Source organism: Amphiprion ocellaris, chromosome 5 (genome assembly GCF_022539595.1).
Source record: "Amphiprion ocellaris isolate individual 3 ecotype Okinawa chromosome 5, ASM2253959v1, whole genome shotgun sequence".
In the NCBI taxonomy this organism is placed as follows: Eukaryota; Metazoa; Chordata; class Actinopteri; family Pomacentridae; genus Amphiprion; species Amphiprion ocellaris.
The window spans coordinates 28506102-28532669 of record NC_072770.1 but is presented as its reverse complement, the minus strand read 5'-3'; the positions used below and the strand labels follow the sequence as shown (position 1 = coordinate 28532669).

The window sequence follows — 26568 nt, the reverse complement described above, 5'->3', positions numbered from 1 at the left end:
ATTCAGCAAAGCATCAAATTATTTAAGAACATATCGTGTGTAAATTATGACACAGGTAGACAAACTGCAAAAAAAAAAAAAAAAGCAAAAACTTTAGAGTGTGCTGAAGTGGTGCTGTGATGAAATTAAAAGTAACCAGCTGGCACACACCAGGGACTGTGTGTAGCTGAAGTTTTACAGAGCGGCAGTGGATTAGTCAAACACTTTATTCTGAAGAATTTGACCGGAAATAGTTTTTTCTAACCGGTGGAGCCACACAACAACAGCAAACACAGATCATGCAGAGAGATGTGAGGACGAGAGTATTTGTTATCAGTAAAGATAGACTTCTGTGAGAGTTGTTTACTGCTGCAGGCTCCGGTTTATTTCCACTTTTCTGTGTTTAAATGAAGCAGGAGGACAGACTTCTGATCCAGCATCACTTGTGCTTCTTTACTTCACACACAGACTGCCAGACTGTAAGTTGATTTCAGTTCAATCATGGTTCACAGCAGAGAGGCTGAATCCGAGCCTGGACTCTACGGTTTGACCAGAACAGCGTCTTCACTGCTGACTCACTTCATCTGCTTCAGCTTCACTCTGTTCGTCGCTTTTCTGTCTAAACCCGGAACAAGTGAGTGATCCTGATCTTCACACGTTTCAATGTCAGTGTCTCTCTCTGCCTTTCAACTCCAAATGTGACTTCCTTTACTTCTTTCTTTTCAGGTTGGTTTTCATGGCATCCCTTCTTGATGACTCTAGCTGTAAGCTGAACCTCATTTTAAATCACAGGCTTCAATGTTTGAACATTTTCAGTCAGCTTTCCAGACATGGAATAAACCTGGTCATACGCTAAACTAAGACTAATAGAAAAATAACAAGAGAAAAGTCTATAATTAGGCTTAATCCATGTCTGGGGAAACTGAACCTGAGTCAGTTAAGCATGTTGGAGAACCTTGTGAGGTACCCTCATATCAAACAATTTTCTTATTTATATAGATACAGGAGTCATTTTTATCATGTAGGAAATCAAATAATCAAGAAAATAATGGACAGTGGATAAAAAAAAGAAAGTGATTGGTTTTCTTTTCCCCCCTTAGTTCTCGTTCTTCATGACAGAAGCCATACTCCTCTTCTCCCCTCATGCCTCCCCCATCAGAAAGCTGCCGCACAAGACCAAAGGTTGTGTTCACTGGGTCCTGCAGTGTCTCTGTGTGTCCTGTGCAGTCCTGGGCCTGGCTGCCATCTCCTACAACAAACACCTGAACGGTAAACCCCACTTCACCTCGTGGCACGGCCTCCTCGGCCTGTTCACCGTCTGTGTGGCGGCGGCGCAGTCTTTGGCAGCTTTGCCTCTCATTTACCATTCTCTAGCCAAAGGCTGGTCCCTCGCCAAACTCAAACGCTACCACGCAGCATCTGGACTCATCACCTACCTGCTCGGCAGCTGCAGCCTGCTGCTCGGCCTCTTCTCCGCCTGGTTCACTGCATCTGTCAGGGAATACACCTGGTACCTGTCAGCACTCTGCCCCGCTCTCAGCGCCCTCATCATAATGAACCAGGTCTCCAGCGCTTACATTGCCAAAAAACGGCAACAGTCCTGACAGAGGACATGAGACGGACACAAAAACTGGTACTTGTGCAAGATTTCCTGAAGAGATTTCACTTTTTGAGAGTGATTTTTATTTAAGTCTGATTTTTGCAGCTGCGTGCCTCTCTGAAGCACTGGGTAATGAAATTCTTCCTATCTTGTCTCACACTAGTGGTTCTCAGACTCTTTTTCCAGCAGGCCTTCCTTCACAAGTTTAGAAACAGTTCATGACCAACACATACTGCAGCTTCTATTCATCAATCACAGCCACAGGAGAAGCAACTCGTAAGGATCAGAGTTGAATTTTAGTGACATAAAGGTCAGCATGATGTCATCAACAAAGTCTTGTTTGTTTGTTGTTACATAAATTATCCATCCATTTCCTCCTACAGTGGCCCTATGACCCCCAAGGGGCCTCCCGACCCTACTTTGAGAACCACTGTTGCATACAGGACTGTAGCTGATAATTTTTTTATTAATTATTTTTTTTTTAATTCTGGGAATTTGAGGGTGGGATTAATAACTTTCAGACAATTATACAAATACTCTACATGGCTCTTGTAAGTGGTATTTGATTATTTTAGCCATGTTAGCTTTTCTTTTTCACTTAAAATCAGCAAATTAATGACTTTCCCATCATCCCGATTTCTGCATCATGCTTAACTGAAATGATGAACGTGGAAAACACAACAATGCAGCCTCATCATGAGCATGTTTGCCTGCTAGGATGGTATTTACCAATTTTTTACACACCGCTGGCCATAAGACTCAAACTTTTAGACTATGCTGTTCAAAACAAGTCTGGTTTTAAGCAAACAACAGATCACTTAATTAAATAAAATGGAATCAATGGTTTCAATATTCTTCAGTGGGATCACAATCTAAGCACTGTTAAGACAGGCTTGAAAGGTATGATGAGGTATAAAGTAATTCCAAAAGTATTTTCATCTGTTTGGTATTTTGGATTTATGACCCCAGCATTTAGGAAATCCTGACTGCAGTCCTGAATATATATTTAACTTATGTTGAGTTCTTTTCCTATCTCAGGTCACTGATTTTCTTGCCTTTTTGGCTTTTGATGCTGCTTTTAATGACTGATTTCACCACAGTTGAATAAATCACATGTCACACTTAAGATGTTTTTTGAAATAAAATCATTTGCAAAAGATTCACACTGCCATAGAAGAGTGTTTTATTGTTAAAATAACATAGATAACACAGTCATATTTTGCTTCGATTTAGGCTGCATGTATGAAATTCTTACTGGATCAGCCGTTAATGGGTCAAAGTGAACAAAAAGTTTAAAAAAAACATAATTACAAAAGCAATATATCTTCCATCATAAATAAATAAATTTCAGACACGTAGACTGAAATAAGGGACACAACTGGCAGGTGAGTGAACACCAATAAGAAGTTATAAAAAACTTTAAAAATGAAGTATTCCCGAGAAACATAAAAGATGTCCGGCATTTCCAACTGATTGAGGAGACTGAGAATAAAGACATGGGGTCAGCATTATGTACTTTGTACAGTTCACAAGCAGACAGGATCCTTTTACAAAGTGCCAGCTCCACCTTCAAATCTGAAACAAACCAAAATTCCCAAAACATGCTGAAGAAAAAGGGAGAAGTCCTCGGTAGAAATGAAGCATCCAAAGTGACAGGGAAGGAGCCAACAGCAACTAAAAAACTGAACAGTACTCAAACTATGGGGGCAAAAGACCCCCACAAGAAAACATTGACAAAAAAGGCAAGCCAATAGAGAATGATCTGTTGTCTCAGGTTATCCAGTGTTTTCTAAAGGCTAATCATCACAGCGTCTAGCTTAGTTTACCAACGGAGGAAAGTGACTTTCCTAAATCTAAATACCTCGAGGTGTCATGACAACACAGAAACACAGGGCTACAGAGAACAGCAAAGACCTAAACTCCCTAATGCACCGCATAACCTACACGGACTGACACTACTGACAGAAGCTACTTACACTGCACTGCATTTAGGTGAAAAGCTACCACAGAATGGCACCGTCAGCTTTGTAAGGCCACCACATCACCTGACCTGGTTCTGCCACAGTCACAAGCGGTTGTACTCAAATGTTGGATATGATGTTTGATGGTTGGTGGCTACATTGACTTAAGGTTTTATCCTCTCAGGTTGCATGAATGCAATGGAGTCTATAGTTTAGGTAATATTTGTTCTCAGCTAGCTTCTGAAAATGTCTTCAGAATATTACCATAGTCGAGACTACATGTTGGGTGTAGATTGACTCAGGGATCATATCAATAAATGGGGGAGACAGCTGTAACAAAAGAGAAATGACAAGCTTTTTGCGCAAGCTAGCAACATTGAACCTTGGTTTTAGCTCCTTTTGGCTTTCACACTTGGTGCTTTTAGTCACAATGCTGAATCTGAACTAAACTTGTGTTTTCGGTTTGACACCGACTGTCAAAATGTCAGTAGTTCTTCCAACAGATTTGTAAAATGGATGTACTAAGATAAATGCTAAAGACTCAAGACCGCTTTGTGTTATTTAAGGCTAAAAATGAAAGAACACAGTCCGAATCCACGTCCCAGCCCCTGTGTTATCAAAGGCTAACATGAAAGTACATTCATTTTAGTTTTAAATGAAAGAAGTAAATTATGAAGTTGAACAAAAATTGGTTTCTCCTGCATCTTTGCCAGGGTGTGTTTATGATCATGATAGTCTGTAATAATAAACCATCTCCCTACAACCAAAGTCTACACACTGCACAGTATTGACTTGCAATATAAACAATTATAATGACTGTTATTTACAAAGTATCAACATGTTCAGTTATAGGATCACGCTAATATCCTTTCAACAGGGGATGCTACAATGTCTATCAAACTGCTAAAGACTAAAATATGCTCTGAAAGCCTAAAACTTCTGTTGTTAAAGAAGAGCCGTGAAGGATTTTCTCTAAATATATTTTCAAATTTGACAAATATGAAGACCCTATTAGCTGCTATCGGTTTCTATCTGTTGAAGCTTGTAGCTCCCGGTTTTGTTGCACTGTAAAAGGACTGCTCTAGAAAATGGGAGTAAATGAGTTTTCAGCAGGTGAGTGCGGCTGGCTGCACTCAGCCTTTTCACAGCAATATATCAGAGAAAATCCAACATGAAGCAGTTTAAATCACATCTTTCCATCTGAAGTCAGAGGGAAAAACATAACAGCGTTATGAGGACTTGCTTAAAAATGTAGCAGATGAGGCTGTTCCCAGCCCCTGAAAGATTCAGCTGGTCCCCGTATGACAAAGGTCTGTTCCCACTGCTCTGTTGCTCCAGCTGAACAAGTCTGGGATATTCAGCATTAGGATTTTGTTACTCTTGACTTTGTTTAGTCATTAAGATATGAGTTGATTCTCTCATTTGCAGATGAGAGTCCATGTGTTTGTGTCTGTCCATGAAGTTTAATCAGCACATTATGAATGGGAATTCTGATTTATTTCAGGGATGACTGAATGAACAGTAGAAAGCATTTCACTGCTAATAAGCTGAAATGTGAAAAATGATTACAACATCTGTAATCTCATCATGAAGTTTGCCAATTTCACTGTTTTGTAGGTGTAGGTTTTGAAGGATCAACTAATTTTATTTCCTGAGACAAATACATATTAATTTTCGTGTACTTAAATGTCTAGTCATCTAATCATTGCAAAGTTTCACTTTTTTCTCTTGCACTGATTTGCATTCAGAGAGAACATTTGGAATGTAACAAAGCATGCACAAATGCAGCAATTTTAGAGTTTAGGGTGGATATTCTAACAGAATTTAGGTTTTTTAGATGTGTATACATTGAATTATTCCCATTCCCAATGTGCTTTAGATGGTGGATTGACTGTAAAAGTGCCTCTGGGACTTTTTGAGACTCTACTGTCCTGTTACTTCTATAACGTCGTCATCAGAACTGTCACCACCGTTCTCTGTACTCGGATGTCTGTCAGGTTGGGTCAGAGCTGCTCCTAACAGGCTGGAAGTTGGATTGTTGAAATGGGACAGGAAGCTGGATGTAGTAGAGCTGGAGTTAGGGGCGGGGAATCCCCCCGACCCCGAGAGGAGAGGGGTGGGGAACATCCTCGGCTCAGAGAGCAACGACTGGCTGTAGTTGAGAGGGAAACTTGATGAAAGCAAGCCGGCCATGTTGGGGTTCATCAAGTACGGAGGCAGAGAACCTGACGTTAAGGAGGAAGTGGTTGCTGCCGAGGGCGTAGATGCCATAGGAATGGTGGTGGAAGCAGAGGAGAAAACAGTGGACAGAGAGGATGAGGAGGGGGTGGGAAGGTGCCCGTTTCCTGTGGCAGGTTGTCTCAGTAGGTCTGCTCCTGCAGAGGGGAACATGTTCTGCAGGTCAGCCAGTGTTTGTCCTGGTGTGTGAAGGAATGATGATCCACCACTACCAGGCATCAGCAGTGGGTGACTCATGTGACCGAGGTTCCCCAGAAGGGAGGAAGAGTTCAGACCCACAGGAGGGAAACTGAGCCCACTGGAGCCCATGGACAGCCCAGGAAAATGACTGGCAGCAGAAGGACGTTTGCCTCCTGTTTGAGTGTTGCCCTGGCTTTCAGTACTCTTGCGTTTACTCCCTCGCATCTCTAACGCTGAGTTCAGGAGATCTTCGCCGAGCTGCCTGCTGAGATCACCAGCCTGATAGTTCTGTGAACTGCCTCTGTCTCCCACTTGCCCAGATGAAACGTCTGACGGTGACGGCAACTCGTTCCCCATGCCAGCAGTGCCATCACCTCTGGAAGAAGTGTAGCGGCTGAGCTCTCTGAGAATCTCAGAGCTTAAGGGAGAGGAGGGACGCTGCTCACCGTTAGGGGAGCGCTGCTGTTGATCCAAGGGGGACGAACAACCGTTACTGACTGGATGGATCAGGGAACTCTGGGTGTCTGTTAAAAAGAGAGAAATATACATGGTTTTCACCTCAGGATACAAAGAAATGGCATAATGCATTGCACAAATGATAAACAGTAGTCGCTTAAAGTACTTTGAACTTAAAAATACTGTACGAGAAAGAGATTTTAAAATATGGCCAAAATCTTTGCTGAGGAGCCTAAAATATCCAGCTTTTAAGTTAATAGGGTCAAGCCCCTAAGTCTCTATATCCTACAATTCCCAACTTGACAGCATCTTTCGTTAGGCCCCGTCCCAATATGGCACGCACATAAAGCAGGTTTTCTGTTATAAGTTTAAAGTCTGAAGCAGAAACTGGGCTAACACTGATAACATCATCTTTGCTTTTAGTTTTACTGACTTTAGAAAAGTCCTCTGGTGTCACAGAAGACATTATAGTGACCGTAACACCTTTTTTTTTACAGGTTTTACAGTATAAAGGCTCATGATGTGTAGGAGTGTAGGAACCTTTAACAGCACAAAAACTGTACCTTCACAGTTCTGTGAACTCTGTGAATGGTTGAAATAAAAAAACATGTAGTAGCAAGCAAGAATAAGGACAACAAATTCTACCTCTTGGAGCAGCAGAACCTCCTACTACTGGTCTACTGATTTTTCCAGATCGAATAGCGAAAATTCTTCCATCATTCGTCCTGATGTAGGTACCTATGTTTGAGAAAACACATTAAGTGATTGAAGTGGTCATCGACATGTTTTGTATGAGGAGAGTCCTTAACGTGCTGCAGGTACCTTTGGATCCTCTGATAACATGGATGCTCTCTCCTGCACTGATTCGAGCTTGAACATCTGTCGTGCTGTTGGCTCCTGGGATTACAATATCTGTAGATCCACACAAATGGTAGCAGACGTTAATATCTGATCAATACATTTCACAAGATATAATTCACAACAAACTGTGACATTTTAGTCATTCATGCATTTAAAAATACCTGTTGTGGTGACTATCCTCTGCACATAAACTCCAGCTTTCTGCAGGAAGTTGACAGGGAGGCTGCCTGCAGAGCTGGAACCAGCCATGCCCATGCCAACCTGGCGAGGCATCATGGGGATTGGGGTCGACTGGATGGGTCTGACGCTTGCCACGGGCTTCTCATCCGGCCGTGTCATCGGGCGCCTAGAAATATGAGGTGAGTTTATGAGACGATCACACACATAGTCCAGCAGCAGAGAATACTGTGCTGGAAATCCGTTAGAAAATAAGAGAAACATTGTTGGAGCTACAAATTCAAGCAAACAAATTAATTTGATGTTGGTTTGGTTTTATTTTCTAAAAAATGTTTTTGCCAGTAAGCAAGGCTACTACTTATTTCCAGATTTTTAAGGGGATTGTTAACTTTGAAATTAAATGCTGAATGAGTTTTCCCTTCATGTATGTGATGCATGATGAATATATGTGTACATTTTAATGGATTCCAGCACATAATATCAGAACTACACAAACAATTAACTGAAAGGAATGTGAGGTAAAGAACAGTCCGAAACCCACCAACCACGCTGGTTAAATGCTGGTATGTTTGCGAGTGCGTGATCACTGGTTGGGTAATAGGGGGCATATGATGGGCGAGAATAGGGAACAGAGGCTCGCTTCTCATCCTCATAGCTCTTCTTTGCAGCTCTCTTCTCTGCTTTGGTCAGTTTTGACTCCTTCCGGTCCACCAGCAGAGACTCATGTTGGAAAGGTTGCTATTGAGAAATGGAAAAAAAGAAAGTGAATTACAGATCAGTCATGAAAGAGGAAGGTTGATCAAGTTCACCACTAATATGGGATACACGATATTGATAAATATGTGAATAAAAGTCAAATTTTCCATCACTAGTTACTTATTCACTACCAACCAATTGAAGACCTTTTAAGATGGGGAAAATGAAATAAAAATACTGTAAAATTTCCACTCTATGTGCTCATACCAGTATATATTCCTTTATTAGTGTCTGCTGTGATATTCCCAGTAAAAATCTTGCAAGACCCGGTTGAAAATAAAAGATAAAAATGACAATTTTTTTTTACTGAAGGTTGACTTTTTCTAGTTCTTTTTTATGTTGTCAGTGTGGAGACATTTCAGATGTTGGTGTGTTTTTCTATTCTGCAATCCAAGACTACTACTGTCTGACCTGTACATAAAGTAAGGATATATTAAGAACACATCCGGGCATTAACATGGTCACGGTGGTTCTATCCATCAAGCAATAAACCTCCCATTGATACTGAAGTATCATAGTGTTTTGTTTCCACACGAGCATCAAACAACTCTAAAAGGGTTCAAAGGAGCACTTATTCTTCAACTTTTTACCCGTGAGGTAGATCTAAAAGTCTAATATATTGGAGGCTACATTTTCATGGTATGGCAGCACATCCTTCCACAACTAACTACATGCCCCCTTGAGGTTTTAATAGCATGAGTCTACTAGATGTCCTGAAATAGGAGATTTGAGGTACTTCAGCAACACCTTTCATGCAGCTGTACCTTGGAGATAAAGTTTGGGTAAAGCTGACAAGCTTGTAATATCACTTCCTCAAATTCCCCCCAAGACTCTAGAGGGGTTTTCTCTGCTTTGGGCTCCTCCTCGACAAAGTGCAGCAGCGACTCCACTTCCTTACGAGTGAAGTTAAGCACTGGGTTCAGATCATCAACCACACGGTCTACAAACACACAGACACAAGATTTTTTATACACTGGATACCTTCAAATAGACAGTAGTAACTAGCTGAATAATATCGAATAAACAATGCATCCAGGAGCAGTGTGTAAGTGAAAGTTTCAAAAGGATTAATTTGGTAAATACTAATGGCTTTTGTTCCTGTCTTTGAAATCTCTTACCCGACATGCCCTGCTTGGAGACCTGTCTGTCATAGATCTTCTTCTCCAACGTAAAGTCACAGACGAGGCGGTAAATGTAACAGGGTTTCCTCTGACCATACCGGTACACCCTACACACCGCTTGGGCATCATGACAGGGGTTCCAGGATGCATCAAACACAACAACGCGATTGGCCCCGATCAGATTTACCCCCAAACAGCCCGCTCTGAGAAAGAAACAGAAAATCAACGGTAAACTCTCTGCTAGAGTGTGAGAAAAGAAGTTAAAAAACTGACAGAAAGAAGAGATGTGCACCTGGTAGAAAGTAGGAAGACCCATGTTGAGCTGTTCTCTGGGTCATTAAACTGATTGATAAGTCGTTCCCTCTCTGAGGCTGATGTACTCCCATCCAGTCCTGCAGACAGACACACATCATCACTTTACACTGAAGCACGTGAACACACTCTAATCTGCAGCAAAGAAGAGATTTTTAATTCATGGGAATTTTTTTTATTCGTTCTTTAAGGATATTCTGTCATCGCTGCAAAACAGTACAACACTAAAGGAATCTATCATTATCCCAGTGAATATACGTAAAATCTGGATTAAAAACTGCTAAGAAACACAGCTGTTTTCAGAGCAAAGGGTAAATTTGCTGATACAAATGATCAGATAGAAGCAACTGTGGTCAGGGACACTAAATCAACTGAACAATCCCAACTTTGAGGTTTCAGCGGTGAAAACTACACTTCCTGCACAATTGCTGGTTTGAAAGGAGAGAGCAGATTGGAGGACTCACTGTAGTAATTGAGGTTGCGAACCCAGTTTTGGTTCTGGCTGTCAGTGGAGGCAATGCCTTGCGGCATGGGTCTCTTTGATAAGAAATCCTCAATAACCGTCAGGGTGGACAAGCTTTGGCTGGTGGAAACACAGCAGAAACAGATTACAATGGGTGAGAATAGGAAGTGTGCTTTGGGATTAAATAAATGTTACTATGAAAGAAAAATAGCCTTCAAGTGATTACAGTGTTCTGCAAACTGGTATTTCAAAGTTTAGCATTACCACCAGTCCCTTTTTTAGTAGCCATGGTCCAAATGCATGTACATATATGTCTACAAACTGCCATTAATTTTGTATTACTGAGGGTGAGAATTGTGGATAATCGTGAAAGCATCTTGAAAGGATGCAGAAAACTTCTTAAGATGCAGCACAATTAAAATATGCTTGTAAAATGCACTGAAAGCTAAAAAAATAAAAAGTCTAATTAATTGGCTAAACTGCAGTGAGTCTCTTCTCTAAACTGCTTAAGGGATTTGTGTTTAATGTCACATACGAGGGACAGAGGACTTACCTAAAGACCAAAATCTTATCTCTTCTCATCACACTCTCATCAATCAAATGGAAAAGCAGAACCATCTTGGCAGAGTTCTCGAGAACTCCTGTCTGGTAGTTTGACATTACATCCTTTGCCTAAAACACATAAAATGGAAGAAAAGGCTGGTAATCAACTAGGTGATGTAACTCCAACAAAGACAACATGTTGGCAGAGTTGAACCTTTTAGCACCTTAATAATCTGACAAAGACGTCAAAACAAATGGATTCTTTTGTACTATTCAAAAAACGAAGCGGCAGAGAAAAAGACTTTAAATTGACTGTGTTCAAATCGTACCCATTCATATGTGATGACTTGATTGGCTCTATCCTGAGAGGAGTTAAGTGGTGGCAGGGGGGTGCTATTGACTTTGCTGTTGCTTGAGTCTGCTACTTTGGCTTTGAGGCCAGCACTGGGTGCAGGGCAGCGAGGGTTACCAGCCGAAGTAATGTCATCCAAGTCTAGGTCCTGTTCGTTGGCCTGATTCTCCTTCTGCAGGGCTTCATAGAGGACGTCGGGGTGGTTCCAGATCTGGAGGGATCAACAAGCAACAGGGCTAAGTAACTTGGAAATGAAAAAGCAGGATTTCAGCTGAGATGTCTGTCTCTGTCATTATCAGATAAAATGGAAAAGCAGACAAGTCAGGTCAGTCAGTGTAAATAAGCAGACCCAGCACTAGAGGTTTCGGTAGAAGTCTCACCTTGCAGCACACACAGAAGGCTTTGAGTGGGTTGAGACCGAGCCAGCCGCTGTTCCCTGCTTCTCTAAAGCGTTTCATAAACTCGGTATACAGTGCCCTCTGAACTGGAGAGAGCCGTACCAAGATCACATGCTCCTCCTTGGATGGAAGCTGATCTCGCAGCACATCATGACCTCGTCTGTAAACCAGTAAATCATTTAAGAGAGCATGGTGAGGCTCCACGACAGTGTGCTTTTTAAATCAGTCATGATGTCCTATTTCTCAAAGCTTACCTCTGGACAAAACCCTCCAGCAGGCTGTGCAGCACATGACTGCGGTAGCGCATCAAGCGAACATCCTGTGGTGTGCTGTCCACACACTGACCGTTCAGAATGGGACGCTCAAACATGTTGCTGAACTCCTGCCGTGTGCCTAGAAAGTCGGGCCTAACAAAGTCCACCATGCACCAGTATTCAATAAGGTTGTTCTGCAGCGGATAACCGGTCAGAACCACCCTGCGCCGGGAGCGGATGTTCTTTAGGGCCTGGGATGTGCTGGCGTGGTAGTTCTTAATGCGGTGACCCTCGTCACAGATGACCACATCTGGGCCAGGCCGTGCTATGGCCTTTTCAATACCTGAAGGAAAAAAATAAAATAATAATTTAAAAAAAACATATTCCCCACATACATGCTTCCATGCATATGACTTCTTTATGTTAGTTTTCACAGGGCAGCTAAGGTTAGAAGTCACCTTTCATGAGTTCCTGCTGTCTATCTTCTTCATCCAGGTCAATGATGATTGGCCCAGCAGGCTTCTTTGATTTCCTCTTCTTTCCCATCACGAAACTCTTCTTCATGGACAGCAGGCGGTACATCTCATAGCCCATCAGCAACACGCCTCCATCTCTGGACCAGTCCTCCACAACCTTGGCTCTGGCCAGCGTTGTTCTGCAGGTCACGTAGCCAGCATGAAAAACAGCTCAAATATTTCACCATGAATGCTTAACTCTGCACACAAAACAAAGTGTTACATACTTGTGCTCGTCGTTGAGAATGTGAACTCTGAATATGCGGCCAGCGACGACTGTGGGGTCGGTGTCAGGGGAAAGGGCCTCTTGAGGTGGGAGCCAGAGGTTAAACTCTGTTAGCCAGTTCTGTAGTGTGTTCACCTTGTGTGAAGGACACAAAAGTTTGGGAGGTTAATTAAATGAAAATAAAAATCAACCTCAGGGAACATGAATGCACGTTCCCCCTGACCACATGACTGTTTACACAGTACACTCTTTGATTACTCACAGGGACAATGGCCAGCACAGTGTGCGCCTCAGTATTCCTCAGCAGGATGTCAATGAAGGAAATAACCTGTAGTGTCTTGCCCAACCCCATGCTGTGAGCAAGAATGCAGCCAAACCCACTGCTGGTCTTATATCGCTCCAGAGACTCGATGAGGTTATCATAGAGAAACCGGATTCCCCCGATCTTAGAGACAAAGAAACAAATGTTTGTGATAAAACAAGCTGGTGTGTGAGTTTCTGCTACTCAGTGTTCATAAGTTTGAGATCTGAATGAGCCATACCTGGTGAGGTTTCACAGCTCTGGCTAGCTGCGGGGCGAGGAAAATGTCTTTCTCCTCAGCAGGGTGATTGATATTAACCAGCACTCGCCCCTGAGCATCGGGCAGGTTCAGAGCGTCGTTGATGTGAGCTCCGCTGCTCTCCTCTGAGCCGGGCGCACCATCAGCATCCTCATCAGCTGACTCGCTGCTTATCTGCAGGGCGTCTTCGTCTCCAGAACTGAGCTCAATTACATCTGCATCATCATTGGTGAAGTGAAAACTGTGTTTGCTTAATTCTCATATTGTTTGGAATCACTTGGAAATAGGGCTATTCCATCTAACTGAAATTATCAGGGGCCTTCTGCTAAATCATGTGTGATAAACTATGAATATTTAAAATAGTTTCTTTGAAATCTTATATTTACTTTTTGAGATAATAAATGTTTTAAATTTGTCTGTCTACGCACTTACCCACATTACAATTTGAAGCTATACTTGAAAGACAGTATCTCAGGAAAGATAAAAACCTGATAACTACTAGGCCTTCATATTTAAAAAAAAAATATTATTACATATTGTGACAACTACATATAGTGTAGAAAATATCAGTAGCTGATTTCTGTATTATCCACTGTATTTTTAAGGAGTGCTAAAAATGGAACTTTCATGATACTTTCAATTATTTTTTAGTAATTCAACTCAACTACATTAACGATGATTTGCTGCACTTGTCCAATATTGCAGATTCTAAATCAATGATATGATGAGAAATGATACTAAAAATTTAAGTTTTTTTATCTTTAATAATTTCTGAGACATTGTCATTGAAACATAACCTCAAATTTCATTGTGCGGAAAAACATGCTAAAAGTAAGTCGATGGGCAAGTTTATAAAATATTTATTTTGGAAGGTATTTGATAAACAAAGCTAAAATTTCACAAATGTCTTCATAATTTTTTTAAGCTAGAAAAAAATCTGGCAATTCAGAGATGGCCAAGCTGAAACTGATGTATGAAAATGATGATCTGAGATGGAATGATCCAATAAGAGTATTACCAGTTGCCCAGTACAGCGGTCCAGCTTACCATCTCTAATGCCAAGTGCAGGCAACTTCGGCTCCACTTTTTCATCTTCCTCACCACTGCTGTCCAGACAGATCACATCCTGCTTGCGCAGCAGACCAGGGACCAAGTGAGATACTTCTCCTAAAATTGAAGCAGGGTCCACTGTTGGAAAGATGGGAAGGGAAATTTAGAATTGAAGTCAAAATACCACAAAGGCTGTCAAACAGGAATATTGCTGAGTGTAGAACACAGTCACCTAGCTGAGAGTCTGGAACTGTCGGAGCTTGTGTAGGAAAGTCCTTCCTCTGCTGCTCCAGACGTTTCCGCCTCTCCATTTCCTCCTGCTGAGCAGCCTTGGTCCCAGCCTCCAGCTGATCATCTTTCAACAACTTTCTGCAAACACAAAGAAAAAAATATGGTTACACACAAACTTAAACATGTATTACATAATAAACCTAGAAATTGTGGAAAACAGATAAATGTACCTGATATTCTTCCTCATGTGTGCAGGCTTAGATGGCTTAGAAGGTTTAGAGCCTTTTGAAGACTTGGAGGATTTGGTTAATTTAGAGGCTTTTTGTTTCTTTGCTTTGCTGGAAGGTGGCTTGCTCTGGCTTGAGTTCTCTGGGCTGGTTGGAGGTTGAGAACGAGAGGCAGGTCTGGAGGGGGTCCTGGAGGACGGGCGGGACGCAGGCTGAGACGGAGGCTCAGAGGAAGGCTCTCCAGAGGTAGCTGAGGTGGAGTCCCTGCCATCCTGAGCCATGTCGGTTCGACTCTGGGCACTCTCAGGTCGGTCTTTAGAGACAGTAGACACTATTTTAACTTATGTCTTCAAAAACAAGTTAACATGCGCCACAGATCTGAGTAAAAAGCTGCTGAGCTTTGGACATCGGAATGGATTTAAATATTAAGAAGCAGGAGTAAAAAGTCAATTTGTCACTCACCGACACTATCATCTTCATCATCTCCGTCATTTTCATCCTCATCTTCGTCCATGTCTTCATTGTCCTCTTCTTCTTCTTCATTTTCCAAGTATTCCTCTTCACTGTTAAGGCTGGCCTCCAGGTCACTCTCTGAAATTGCCTCTTCAGACATGGCGTCTTAGGGGGCTCTCAAAGTATTACCTACACACCTTCATCAGGAGCCCTAAAGTAAAAAAACACATCACACCTTCACATTACAGTACAAAGCTGACAGAAACTGAAACTAGGAAATTGTTGGTGTCTTACTTGATAACTGTTAATTGATTATGAAAAAGCCAGTGGTAAATTTACTACACAAATGAACACATGCACACACACATTAATCACGGGAGAAATGAAACTTAACTTTAAGAGTTTGATCACCAGATTTTGAATGAACTCTTGTAAATTGAAAGTAATGACAGATTTGTGATGTAAATAAATCTCTTGTAATTTTGGAGCTAAATCACTGAAGATGTACCATGTGGGACTGTTGACAGTTTGCAACCCAGGGCAAGATCTTTGAGTCCAATGTGGCCAGTGCGCAAACAATTGCATTTTCAATGAGCTGAAACTACTAAATGTGTTTTTTAATATACAAAAGACAGTAAAATTGCATTAGAAAAGTCACTGTCACCACTGATTTGTGTTTTCTTGTGTCATCTTGTCCCTAACACCATCCTGCCATTTCTGCAATAGCAAAAATATGGTTAATTTAATTTATATTTCATTTAATGATTAAAAGCTCCAGAGCTGGCTAGCAGCTATTTTACATCTGTTGTCCCTGAGCAAGTAGACAAAAAAAAAAAACAACAACCAAAGGACAAGTGCACTTCATAAAACAACTCATTAAGCAATTTAGTAAATAGGATCAGTAATTGCAATAAATAAAAACAGCACTTTTGTGCAGACTTCAGTCAAACTTTGTGCCTGGTTTCAAACACTGCAAAGCTTCCTGAGTCACGTTTGTGGGGATGGAAGTTAGAAGGGAATTTCACTTCCCCACAGCTTTAAATGTCAAAAGGCTGTCCTTCTAATCTACGGCATCCCGTTACCTCTATTAAATGCTCTAGTCCTGCCTGCATCATCCGAGAGCATGGGGTGTGAGATTATGCTGCCTCCGAGTGCTTGTTAATTTGAACAGAAAGTACAGAAAAGCAAGCCCTTTAAACTAAACACCTAGGTGAAGTCTAAGCTGCAAATCTGATGACTAATAGCTCAGAACATAAAAAGGTTGGTGAATATATCTCTGTTTAAAAGATTGTCCCTTTTGTGATCTACCCAAATTAGACTATTGTTATTAGGCTGATACAGTAATCATACAGGACGTTTTGGATATCAGACAAATGGGTCCATAATTGAAAAATACAAGTATCGATAAGAGCAAAATCTATTATTTAAAAATGAGAGTTAATGTTACACATGACGTGGGAGGGATTTTCCCCCAGTGGCTACAGAGCCGAGGATGGAGGCAGCTAGCAAGTAGCATAGAGCCTCCTCTGCTGTCATTCTGTTAAGGCGTTGTTATTGTTTCTTTGTAACAATAACAACACCGAGCAAATGCCGTTTGGTGGCTGATCACCGGGCCACCCCACTGCATGCACAGAAATGCTGCTATTTCTCGGGCTGATTGAGCTGACCATTATGCTACATAACAACAATAAACGCAATTTCAAACGCTGAAACACACGTAACCCCCGCGGTCTACCAGTGGGAGCAAAAGCAGAACACCTGGTTGCAAGTTGAGCTGAAAGAAAAGCAGCTCTGTTCACCAAACCGACAGTTCTGTCTCCTGTCGAGGCGAGATAACGATCTAATATTGTGTAGGTGCACCGTTCACGTAGCTAATGCTAGCCTAAATTACAGCCGAGGCTAACTAAGACGCGTCAGTTAAACTCGGACATCACGGTGTTACCGGAGCTTACCGTGAACAGGCGGACACCGAACTGCTCAAGAAGTCCGGCTGTTAGTGCATGTAACTCTCATGCAACCGATAAGTACTGTGACTGTGTAAATGAACCGATAAACGCTTCTAATTTCCAATTTTTTTTCCCAGTGTGACCATAAATAACGTCCCCGTAGAGGTTACTCCAACTTCGGTTCCAGCTTCTCAACTAGTATTCCCCTTGGTCATTCACAGTCCTAAAAATATATACAAAACGGGAATATTTCGATGTAATGTCACACATTACGTGTCTATTATTGCTTCTGAATATGAAAATCATGATAGTTCAGTTTGTTTGGCTCTCATTTAATTTGCCTAAATTATTATTATTATTTTATTTTTTCTAAGTTTGACACCTTTAGAAGGTAATGTAGTGCTGTTCTGGAGAAAAATGGTAATTTTATGGCCACTAGTTCGAAAAGTATTACACTGACCTAATTCTGTCCTTTTAATGTAGTTGTTTGTATGTCACTGTTACAAGCCTGAGTATTGTATTGTTAAATGCCATCACAATCAACAAAGTGTACTGGTTTAATTATACGCCATTCGATTAATAACGGGACTATTGATTAAATGAATGATTGATTTGATCCATTCATTCGGTGTTTTTCTTTTTTTTTCTTTTTTGCTATCAGGTCCGACTACAGGAAGTTGCAGGTCGGACTGTTTTTTGCGACCCCCCGTCGTTTCTTGATGACGGATTTTGTAGGCGGCCAGTTCTGTCTATTGTGTTTATCTTGAGCACTCCACAGTTGTTTCGTGAATGGATACGGCGTTATCTTTGAATATTCTCACCTTGCCTTCCGACATGGACTGGAAGACATCTTAAATATTAGTCCGCTGTGCACAAATGCAAAAATGAACAAAGGCTGGCTGGAGCTGGAGAGTGATCCAGGTGAGAAATATCGACAGACTCAACAGCTAACTACTGTTAGCGTCACCATTAAGCCAGATGGAGAATTTAGCTTTCTAAGCTGCTTGACTTAACAAACTCGGAAAGAGACTTGAATACAATACATGGTTAACTAAAATGTTAATATGCACGTTGTGGTGCAATTTTGCGAAGCAGGGTAAATACGGAGTTAGATGAATAACGACACCTGGAAAAGCAACATAGTGATGTATTATTTGTTTTTTGTTCTAGCTTTTGTACGTTGTTGAATTTATTTATTTATTTATTTATTCATGTTACAATTGCAGGACTGTTCACTCTGCTGGTGGAAGATTTTGGTGAGTAGCTCACACGTAACACCTAAAACTATCACAGTGCTAGAGTCTTGTTAACGTGTTTCCTCGTGTGTATATTCTGTAGGTGTCAAAGGGGTCCAAGTGGAGGAAATCTATGACCTTCAAAGCAAGTGCCAGAGGTATGTAACCTGAGTTTAATCAGCTGCATCTGTTTAGTGAGCAATTCTGGCGTGTGATTTACAGTATGAGTAGACTGATATGGTCTTTCAGGGCCAATATTGATACTAATTATTACCAATTAAGGAAACTGATATCCAATTTGCAGTAAAAATGAAAATCTTGATGTCAGAATTTAGAATAACACACACTTTAAGACACAGCTCTGATAAAATGCTTTTCTTTATTTGTGTTTTTACGAATGTTTAATGTAAAAAGAGGTTTTCAGGATTTATCCTTGAATGTTCATAGGCTACTACCCATGACATGTAACCTGTCGGGCACTGCTGTGGGGGTTGTTTGGTGACTAAGAGCCAATTCATGCTTTCTACATCAGTGTGTGCAACTTTGAGAGTGGGCAGTGGATGCACACAAAGTATTGTTGAAGATGGTGAATCTACTTGCATAGTCTCTCCTCATGACAAACGCTTGCGTTAAATTCAGATTGTTTTCCTGCCAGGTGTGCAGTTGGTGCACTTGCTGTGCTGACTGTCTGCTCTGACAAATTTAGGACTTCACATAGCGTCTACAGAGGGGTACATGTGAACCCTCATGGATTTGTGTGGATGACAAGATTTTCATCACATGTACCATTGTAGACACGCAGACATGGGAAGCATGGATTAGCCTGAAAAATAGAAAAAGGCAGAAGCACATTATTAAATGAATATATTTGACTGGAGATGGTTAAAAGTCTTAACAATAATACCAATGATTGAAAAACAACTTAATATCAGATCTGATAATAAATCAGGCCATTGATTGGTCTATCACTAATTTAAAACCAACTTTGCCTTTCAGGTGCTGTTAGCATTAAAACTCATGCCTGAATATGAACAGTGATCTACACCATGTTCAACTTGTAGCAGCAACATGTGAGAAATGCTGATTTTTATTTTCTAGTCCTGTCTATGGCTTCATCTTCCTGTTCAAGTGGATCGAGGAACGTCGGTCCAGGAGGAAAGTTAACACTTTGGTGGATGAGACATCAGTCATTGATGAGGAAATTGTAAATGATATGTTTTTTGCTCATCAGGTAAGACTTTCTCTGATCACAAATGTTTCTAATCATTGTAGTTATTCCTGCAAAAGTGCGTGACTGTTAATTTATTTTTGAAGTGATAAACACCACTGCTGGTTTTTTCATGAGCTGCCAAGTTGCACATTTTAGTGCTGTGTGTAATATGATTAGGAGGCTCCTGAGCAAACTTTATTCATAATACACATACTTTTTCAATAAAAAAGACATTAAATAGCACATTAGATAAGTAATTTTTTTGTAATTTGTCAATAGTTCAGATGGAAAAAACTGTGACAAATACCAGCCTTGATTTTTCAGCTATTTGTAGATATTTGCTTTACTAGTTTGTATGAGCACAGATGAATTTTATCAAAGCTAATTATTGTGCTTATTAAGCTCTTACCAGCAGAGTTTGGTGTTTCACAGCTTATCCTTCATGTAATATAGGTAAAATAAGGTTAGCTAAAGCGTTTTCTATATATTTTGATGTATTATCTGTTGACAAATACTATTACTGCTACTGATGTAATGGGGTGCCTACACCTTGCTGCAGTTGCCCAGGTTTGATTTGACTCTGGACCATTTTCTGTGTGTTGTCGCCTCTATTTCTTTAGTTGTCCCTAAAATGCAAACAAAAGGGCCCAATAATAATTAAAAAAAAAAAAAAAACTCCCACTCTAAAGAGATGTCCCAGGTAAAAAGTAGACAAAAAAACTAAAAATTACAAGACCACAGAGCATTTTTTTTGATAATCAAAGGATGTGTAGTTATCCTAACATCAAATATGAAAAAAATGCAGAGCTGATTCAACCCCTAGTACCACAGAATACATCAAAGTAAATATGAATAAAGTTGGATTCCAGCTCTTAAGAAATACATATCTTTGTATTCATATCTTGCAAAACTGTCAAAGGAAAAATGAAATGCATCATCCAATTTGTCTTTATGCTGTCATTTTGATATCTAGCTGATACCAAATTCATGTGCCACCCACGCTTTGCTGAGTGTCCTTCTAAACTGCAGCGGAGTCGAGCTTGGCACCACCCTTAGTCGTATGAAGGCTTTTACAAAAGGCTTTAGTCCAGAGGTAAGTTGTTAAACCGCACTCACTCGTGATTGTTGGCTATTTTAAATCTAAGCTGATAGTCCCCTTTTTATTTACAGTTTGAATTTGATAATCAGCTGTGAGATTAGATTTCAAATCAGGATGTTTTTCCATTTGTATCAACTTCTTGGTTCAAATTGCTCATTTGTTCTTCCTCTCTCTCTCCCATCCTCTCTCATACTGTCACGCTTAACTTTCACTTTTTATGTATTTTTCTAGAGCAAAGGTTATGCAATAGGAAATGCCCCAGAGCTTGCTAGAGCTCATAACAGCCATGCCAGGTAGGCTGCAGTCAGTGATTCCTTTTCAAATTTTTAGGTGTGTACTAGTCTGTGTGAGAAAAAAAAATCTTCTGTGATTGCTCTGCCATGCTGTCGGAGATGTCAGGCTTTGTGCATTCATGGGTTTCTCAAGCTCTCTTTCCGTGTTTCTATGGAGACCGGAGCCCAGGCATTTGCCAGAGAAACAGAACGGCATCAGTGCAGTGCGGACCATGGAAGCCTTCCACTTTGTTAGCTATGTGCCCATCAAAGACCGTCTCTTTGAGCTTGATGGACTCAAGGCTTACCCCATTGACCATGGTGAGACTCATACTGACACAGAGAATTCAGAATGTCATTTGTTTTGTTACAGTTTTTAATCAGCGATTATTTATCTAGTGCATAGCCTGAAATCAGATTTATACTCACCAGTTGTCCACACCTATTATTAATGGGGACCAAGAATTTAGCTGTTGCAGCACTTAAACGATGCAGTGTTGTTGTTTTTTAAGGCAGTTATTTGAACTTCTTCAGTTTTATTGATGCATTTAGTGCAGTTCTGTTAATCACTGCTGTTGTGAATCACTCACCTTTAGGAAATTGCTACTTAAATGAAGTATGATATTGCACTATACTTTAGGGCCCTGGGGTGAGGAGGAGGAATGGACTGATAAGGCTCGGCGGGTTATTATGGAGCGGATTGGACTGGCCACTGCCGGGTGAGTGAGCCAGTTAGCTCAAGTAGTGGTTTAGCTTCTATACTCACCTGTAGGGCTTCATTCTCATGCTGCTCCTCTGCTCTTTTTCAGTGAACCGTACCATGACATCCGCTTCAACCTGATGGCAGTGGTGCCTGACCGCAGGATGAAGTACGAGTCCAAACTGGAAATTCTAAAGAGGAATCGACAGACCGTTCTTGAGGGTCTACAGAAGGTGAGGAGCTGAGGTGAACTGAACTGTTTCACCGCAGGTCAACTACAATCCCATGTGTCCGAACAATTGTAAGAGTATGTTAAACTTTATTGTTTTATAACCAAGTGGAATTTATAAACACGATCTCCTTTGTCATATGAACTGATGTTTGTCAGTATATTGTGGAATATCTGTGTATGTTCTTTGAAGAGGCTGTTAAAGTGTGTTGTCCTGTCTTCAGATGATCCGACTCACTCAGACTGAACTTGTCCATGACAAAAAGCAGCAGGACTCTTCTTCTCCTGATGATAGTTCCACTGCCATCAAGAAAGAAGCCGATGCGGAGCCAGTTACATCCCAAGGGGCTGATCAGGCTTCTTCAGGTAATTTAATTTGCTCTGCTCCCACTGTCTGTCTTTCACTTTTGTCCTTTAAATTGTGCAGGGGCTCATCATAAACACTAAACTGATGCATAAAAAAACACGCCGTTCATTTTATATTCTGTAGACGAGTCAGGAGTTCAGTCCAAAAACACCCCTAGCCCTTCAGGAAACTCTAAGGTTATGGGAAAACCACCAGTCCCCACTGGAGGAGGACTTCAGCAGGTCACCAATCCCAACCCCATTGTTCAACGCCTGCCTGCCTTCCTGGACAACCACAACTATGCTAAGTCTCCAATGCAGGTAAGAATAGAGGTAAAGAGTGTCACACATTGCTTGTGTTGCTGGCGTATCTGTAGGTATATCATTGATTAATCAGAAGTTAATCATCTGATGTATAATTGCAATAAAAGCTGACAATACGTTTCCAGAGCCTAAGTTGACGTCTTCATAATGAAACAATTCGCTGTAGTCGTTAGTTGTTTAGGTAGATGTATTTGAGCGTATTTTCTGTACCTTTCAGAAAATACAAAAGTAACTATCAGACTTTACTGTATAGCTACCTAGAAAAGATAAACATCACAAGGTGTTTTTTGTTAATTCCAGTTGGTCTGTTCCATTGACATGCACATTTTTGGATGATATTACTTTGTTTCCATGGAAATACATTTGATCAGTCTGTTTCACGCAGCTGAGAGCTTGAGAATATTATGCAAACATTATGGTTCCACACTTTAGAACAAGGCAGAGCTCCCATTCCTCTGTATATGTCTTAGATTTGACTTTGCAAACATTTTGTGTATTCTCTCTCACTCTCTCAGATTTTGTCACTGAAAGGTTGTTTTCTCTTTTCTCTTTCCTGAACACTCTCAAGCTGTGTGCATTCAGCTCACTAGAGACCTGTGCTGCTTCTTTAAAAAGCTGCTGTTAATAAAAAAAATGTAACTTTTATACTGTAGAGGCGATTCAAAGGCAATTTAGTTTTAATATTTTTCACAGGTGTTATCTTAGGCTTCTCAAATGTATCTTTGGTGGCTCATAAAATGATTTTTGTGGCTTAAAAAAAATTTTCTGTGGAGGTTTATTAAAGATTCTCCAATTGACAGGAGGAGGAAGACCTTGCAGCTGGTGTTGGTCGCTCTCGGATGCCAGGTCCCCCACAGCCTCCATACTCAGACGATGAGGATGACTATGATGATGATGAAGAAGAAGTGACTGCATCTGCAGGCACATCCAGCAGGTCAGCCCCTGTAATGTGTGTATGGGGATCATTTTGTTTTCCGTTTCCTGTTGTGATCTGACCTGAAGCTGAAGTTTTTTTTTTTAATTAGAGTTTATAAATGTTTCCTTTTTTCAGGGTTAGACGAAAGGCAAGTCTGCGCTCACGAACAGGGCGGGTTGCCACCGGAATGGAGAGCCAGATCGCCCTCAGTGTTCTGGCTGAGAAACTGAAGAAGGAAGTCCAAAGGAAAGATGCCCTGAATACACCACTGTCTGTACGCACCGAGGGTCGCACTGGGGGCATTTGTATCACATCTGCTTCACAGCCTTCCCCCACGCCCAGCAACGAAAGCACCGACACAGCCTCTGAGATTGGCAGCGCCTTCAACTCCCCGCTGCGCTCACCGGCACGGTCCCAGGCTGCTACACGCCCGTCCAGTCCAGTTGCTTCCCATCTGTCTCGCGTGCTGTTCGGAGAGGATGAGATGCTGAGGCTAGACTCCAGACATAACCGAGCTGTGAGAGAACTCGGTCCCTCTGTCAGTGTAGCCTTGCTACACCTACAGGAGGACGGAGTCATCTATGCTCTCCCTCCATCTGGTGAGTACACAGGACCATTACTGTCGTCCATGTTATTTATGAAGGTGATTTAAAAGCCTCTGCTGAAGTAAACCTTTGAATCTATCACTTGATATTTGAGCATATTAATCATTTTAGACAGTAGAAGTACACAATTTGGGGTGACTGTAATGTGTATAAAGGAGGCTGTTTTTAATAATGGATTGTGTGCGTGTAGCTAATTTTGATAAATAGTTTGTCATTCATTACCTCTATAGCAGATTTGGCTGCTGATGGAACAAAGCGGCCCGGCACTCCTGAGAAGGCAAAAGACAAAGAGCAAGCAGATGAAAAGGAAGGCGTGAACGAGGGAGATGAAGGAACATCTGTAGAGGTGAAGAAAGAAGAGGAGAACAAAGATGAAACAGAAGTGAAACCTAGCAAGGAAAAGCTCAGTGCTGTTGACACTGCTGCAGACAGCAAGCCTCCCGGGGATAAGTACTCACCTAAAGTAAGTCCAGCAGATTCCCTGTTATAATGTACTGTAGTATGCACATTGCTATGCATATCAGCCCACCACTGTTCCTTTTAGTCTCATAGTGCCCTCACTTTTTTGCCTGTGCTGCCAATTAGGGAGCTGAAGCTGTATACGAAAATATATAATAAACAAACACAGAGCTGTTCATTCTGTCTTTTGCAGGAGCTGCTTGCACTGCTCAAGTGTGTGGAGGCCGACATTGCCAATTACGAGGTGTATCTGAAGGAGGAAGTAGAAAAGAGAAAGAAATATAAAGTAGGTTTTGATCACCTGCAATCCAGTAATCCCCGGTGGGACTTTAATCGAAATTTAATGGATATCTAAATGTTTTCATTTGTTCAGATTGATGATCAGAGGAGGACCCACAATTATGACGAGTTTATCTGCACCTTTATATCCATGCTGGCCCAAGAAGGTAAACCTGATCGCTCATTTCTTCACTATTTTTCTTGCCTTTTCTCTCTCTGACTGGGACTTTTTAGAGGTTTCATTTAAATTCATGAATACTCGTGGTACCTGTTTCAAATCCTGCCACTCAAATCACACTATGATTTTAGATACTGTGAAACTATAGAGTCGCTACGAATTTTGACAATGATCGAGGAAAACGAGAAGTCATTTTTATATGGGCGTAGTATGTACATTCCTCCTTGTCAGAAATACATACAAACCCCCATTTTTCCTGTTCACCAACTTAAAAAAAAACAGTCAAATCCGCTTTCTTGATGTTTTCATAATTCACTTTCTTTATTCATTCTGACTGGGTGTCCTCTGTAGGCATGTTGGCCAGCCTCGTCGAGCAAAACATTTCCGTGCGTCGGCGGCAGGGAGTGAGTATCGGCCGCTTGCACAAACAGAGGAAACCTGATCGAAGGAAACGCTCCAGACCTTACAAAGCCAAACGCCAGTAAATACAAACAATCACAACTTCTGTAAGCAACCTGTGAGCACCAAGCAATCACCACAGACAGAAGAAGAAACTGCTGCACTCCTGAAACTCTCCTTGAGGCAGTTTAGTGTGTTTTTTTTTTTTTTTTTTTTGCCAGAGCCTCTTCTGCTTCATGAAATCGACCATGTGTTTGGTCAGCCCTTTTATCATTTTTGTATATATGTAATACCATTTTAGACTCAGTGTAAATTTTCCTCTTGTGCCATTGCTATCTCCAGTTTGTAAATATGAAAAAAAGGCATGTTCACAATGATGCACCTGAATGTTTTTTATTGAAAGGAATTCTCTACAGTTTTGTGGTCAGTATAATAGTTACTTGGTGGAGGGTTTAAGGATTTCTTCAAAACTTCTCTGTATGTCCTGAAATATACACTTTGGCAACCACAAGTCAATATCTCTTCAGCTACATCCCTCTTTCATGTTTTCACAGTGCCAATCAAGTATTGAATGTTCTGACAAAAAAGGTAGTGTGACTCATCCACTGCATTTCACTTTCAGCATACAGTGTAAATAATTCACTATATAACATTAAAATTGTCTTTTAATCACCTTATATATGGACAGTTTTAATCTTAATGATGCATCAGGGTTTTTCTTTTCATTGGAATGTCTTTTCAACTAAGGGTCTCTAGCTGTGTTTGTATGTCTCTTGAGGTCCTGTGAATGAAAAACAAACTCCTCTGTTATTTTTGTACCTGAAATGGATCTCGCAGTGAGTGAATATTAAGTTGGATGTGTGCAACTGTGTGTTTTGTACATACGTATCTGTTAACTGGCTCGCCTGTACACTGAATACAGTTGTTCCTTGTGCTTGCCGTTTCATACTACAATAAAGTCAATGAAAATATCTCTCTATAATCCAATTCTTTTGTGCATCTTGGGTCTTTTAAAGTGTCATGATTACAGGATTGCTGCATATTATAGTTAAAGTGAATGTGTTGGTGTAAGATTCCACTTGCAACAAAATGTGTTAGAAGTGTTTAAAGTTTTATTAGATCAGATTTGTTTATTAGATAATGGTAAGTGTTGTAGTGACAGCTGGTGTACACTAGGGAGAGCAATCCTTCAGAGAGGAGTGGGACCATCTCAGACCTACAGACTCACTGTAGGTAGAATCATTCACAACGAAGAAAACAAGGCATTCACTGCAATCTGATTGTGTTGTGGCAACATGGCTGTAATGGACAATGCATATTCAGATAAATATTTAAAGTTATAGAAATATTTTGCATTTGCTTGAACATTTTCAGTTCATCTGCGGTTTATTATTTTGCAGAATAAACCAACCTAAATTCCATTTCATATGATCCTACTGGGTGAACAGTCTTCTGTAAC

General features: G+C 40.9%; 3 protein-coding genes across 4 annotated transcripts; 2 read left to right on the top strand and 1 right to left on the bottom strand.

Moving 5' to 3' along the window:
• Positions 1-259: 259 nt before the first annotated feature.
• LOC111563231 (transmembrane reductase CYB561D2) lies at positions 260-2705 on the top strand. Its single transcript, XM_023262202.3, has 3 exons — positions 260-613; positions 706-743; positions 1080-2705. The coding sequence occupies exons 1-3, from the start codon at positions 481-483 to the stop codon at positions 1581-1583; spliced, it is 675 nt and encodes a 224-aa protein (XP_023117970.1). The 5' UTR covers positions 260-480; the 3' UTR covers positions 1584-2705.
• Positions 2706-2738: 33 nt separating this feature from the next.
• Positions 2739-17025, bottom strand: rad54l2 (RAD54 like 2). The gene is made up of 22 exons (XM_023262196.3): positions 16866-17025; positions 14923-15124; positions 14464-14773; positions 14235-14371; positions 14000-14140; positions 12935-13167; positions 12655-12837; positions 12394-12527; positions 12110-12306; positions 11652-11994; positions 11380-11557; positions 10977-11210; positions 10658-10776; positions 10106-10224; positions 9622-9721; positions 9327-9532; positions 8973-9148; positions 7994-8190; positions 7437-7621; positions 7237-7326; positions 7060-7152; positions 2739-6482 (listed from the first exon to the last, which is right to left on the bottom strand). Exons 2-22 carry the CDS (start codon positions 15071-15073, stop codon positions 5464-5466), a joined length of 4545 nt encoding a protein of 1514 aa, XP_023117964.2. The 5' UTR covers positions 15074-15124; positions 16866-17025; the 3' UTR covers positions 2739-5463.
• Positions 17026-17589: 564 nt separating this feature from the next.
• On the top strand, positions 17590-26082 carry bap1 (BRCA1 associated protein-1 (ubiquitin carboxy-terminal hydrolase)). 2 transcript variants are annotated; one of them, XM_023262188.3, is made up of 17 exons: positions 17590-17780; positions 18086-18115; positions 18198-18252; positions 19193-19325; positions 20278-20397; positions 20635-20696; positions 20854-20996; positions 21316-21394; positions 21485-21608; positions 21829-21970; positions 22095-22270; positions 23074-23207; positions 23325-23788; positions 24028-24257; positions 24447-24539; positions 24627-24699; positions 25062-26082. In XM_023262188.3, exons 1-17 carry the CDS (start codon positions 17744-17746, stop codon positions 25193-25195), a joined length of 2229 nt encoding a protein of 742 aa, XP_023117956.2. In that variant the 5' UTR covers positions 17590-17743; the 3' UTR covers positions 25196-26082. The 2 variants fall into 2 exon arrangements, with proteins under 2 accessions (XP_023117956.2, XP_023117955.2); XM_023262187.3 differs by having other exon boundaries at positions 24025-24257.
• Positions 26083-26568: the final 486 nt, after the last annotated feature.

Excerpts from the sequence above, each read along its gene's own strand:
- LOC111563231 (XM_023262202.3), top strand. The coding sequence starts at position 481 with ATGGTTCACAGCAGAGAGGCTGAATCCGAGCCTGGACTCTACGGTTTG. Across the intron at positions 614-705 it reads TCTGTCTAAACCCGGAACAA|GTTGGTTTTCATGGCATCCC; the intron begins GTGAGTGATCCT and ends CTTTCTTTTCAG. Across the intron at positions 744-1,079 it reads CCTTCTTGATGACTCTAGCT|TTCTCGTTCTTCATGACAGA; the intron begins GTAAGCTGAACC and ends TTCCCCCCTTAG.
- rad54l2 (XM_023262196.3), bottom strand. The coding sequence starts at position 15,073 with ATGTCTGAAGAGGCAATTTCAGAGAGTGACCTGGAGGCCAGCCTTAAC. Across the intron at positions 14,372-14,463 it reads CACATGAGGAAGAATATCAG|AAAGTTGTTGAAAGATGATC; the intron begins GTACATTTATCT and ends TTGTGTTTGCAG. Across the intron at positions 9,149-9,326 it reads CTCCAAGCAGGGCATGTCGG|ACCGTGTGGTTGATGATCTG; the intron begins GTAAGAGATTTC and ends GTGTGTTTGTAG.
- bap1 (XM_023262187.3), top strand. The coding sequence starts at position 17,744 with ATGAACAAAGGCTGGCTGGAGCTGGAGAGTGATCCAG. Across the intron at positions 20,997-21,315 it reads GGCTTACCCCATTGACCATG|GGCCCTGGGGTGAGGAGGAG; the intron begins GTGAGACTCATA and ends ACTATACTTTAG. Across the intron at positions 24,700-25,061 it reads ATCCATGCTGGCCCAAGAAG|GCATGTTGGCCAGCCTCGTC; the intron begins GTAAACCTGATC and ends TGTCCTCTGTAG.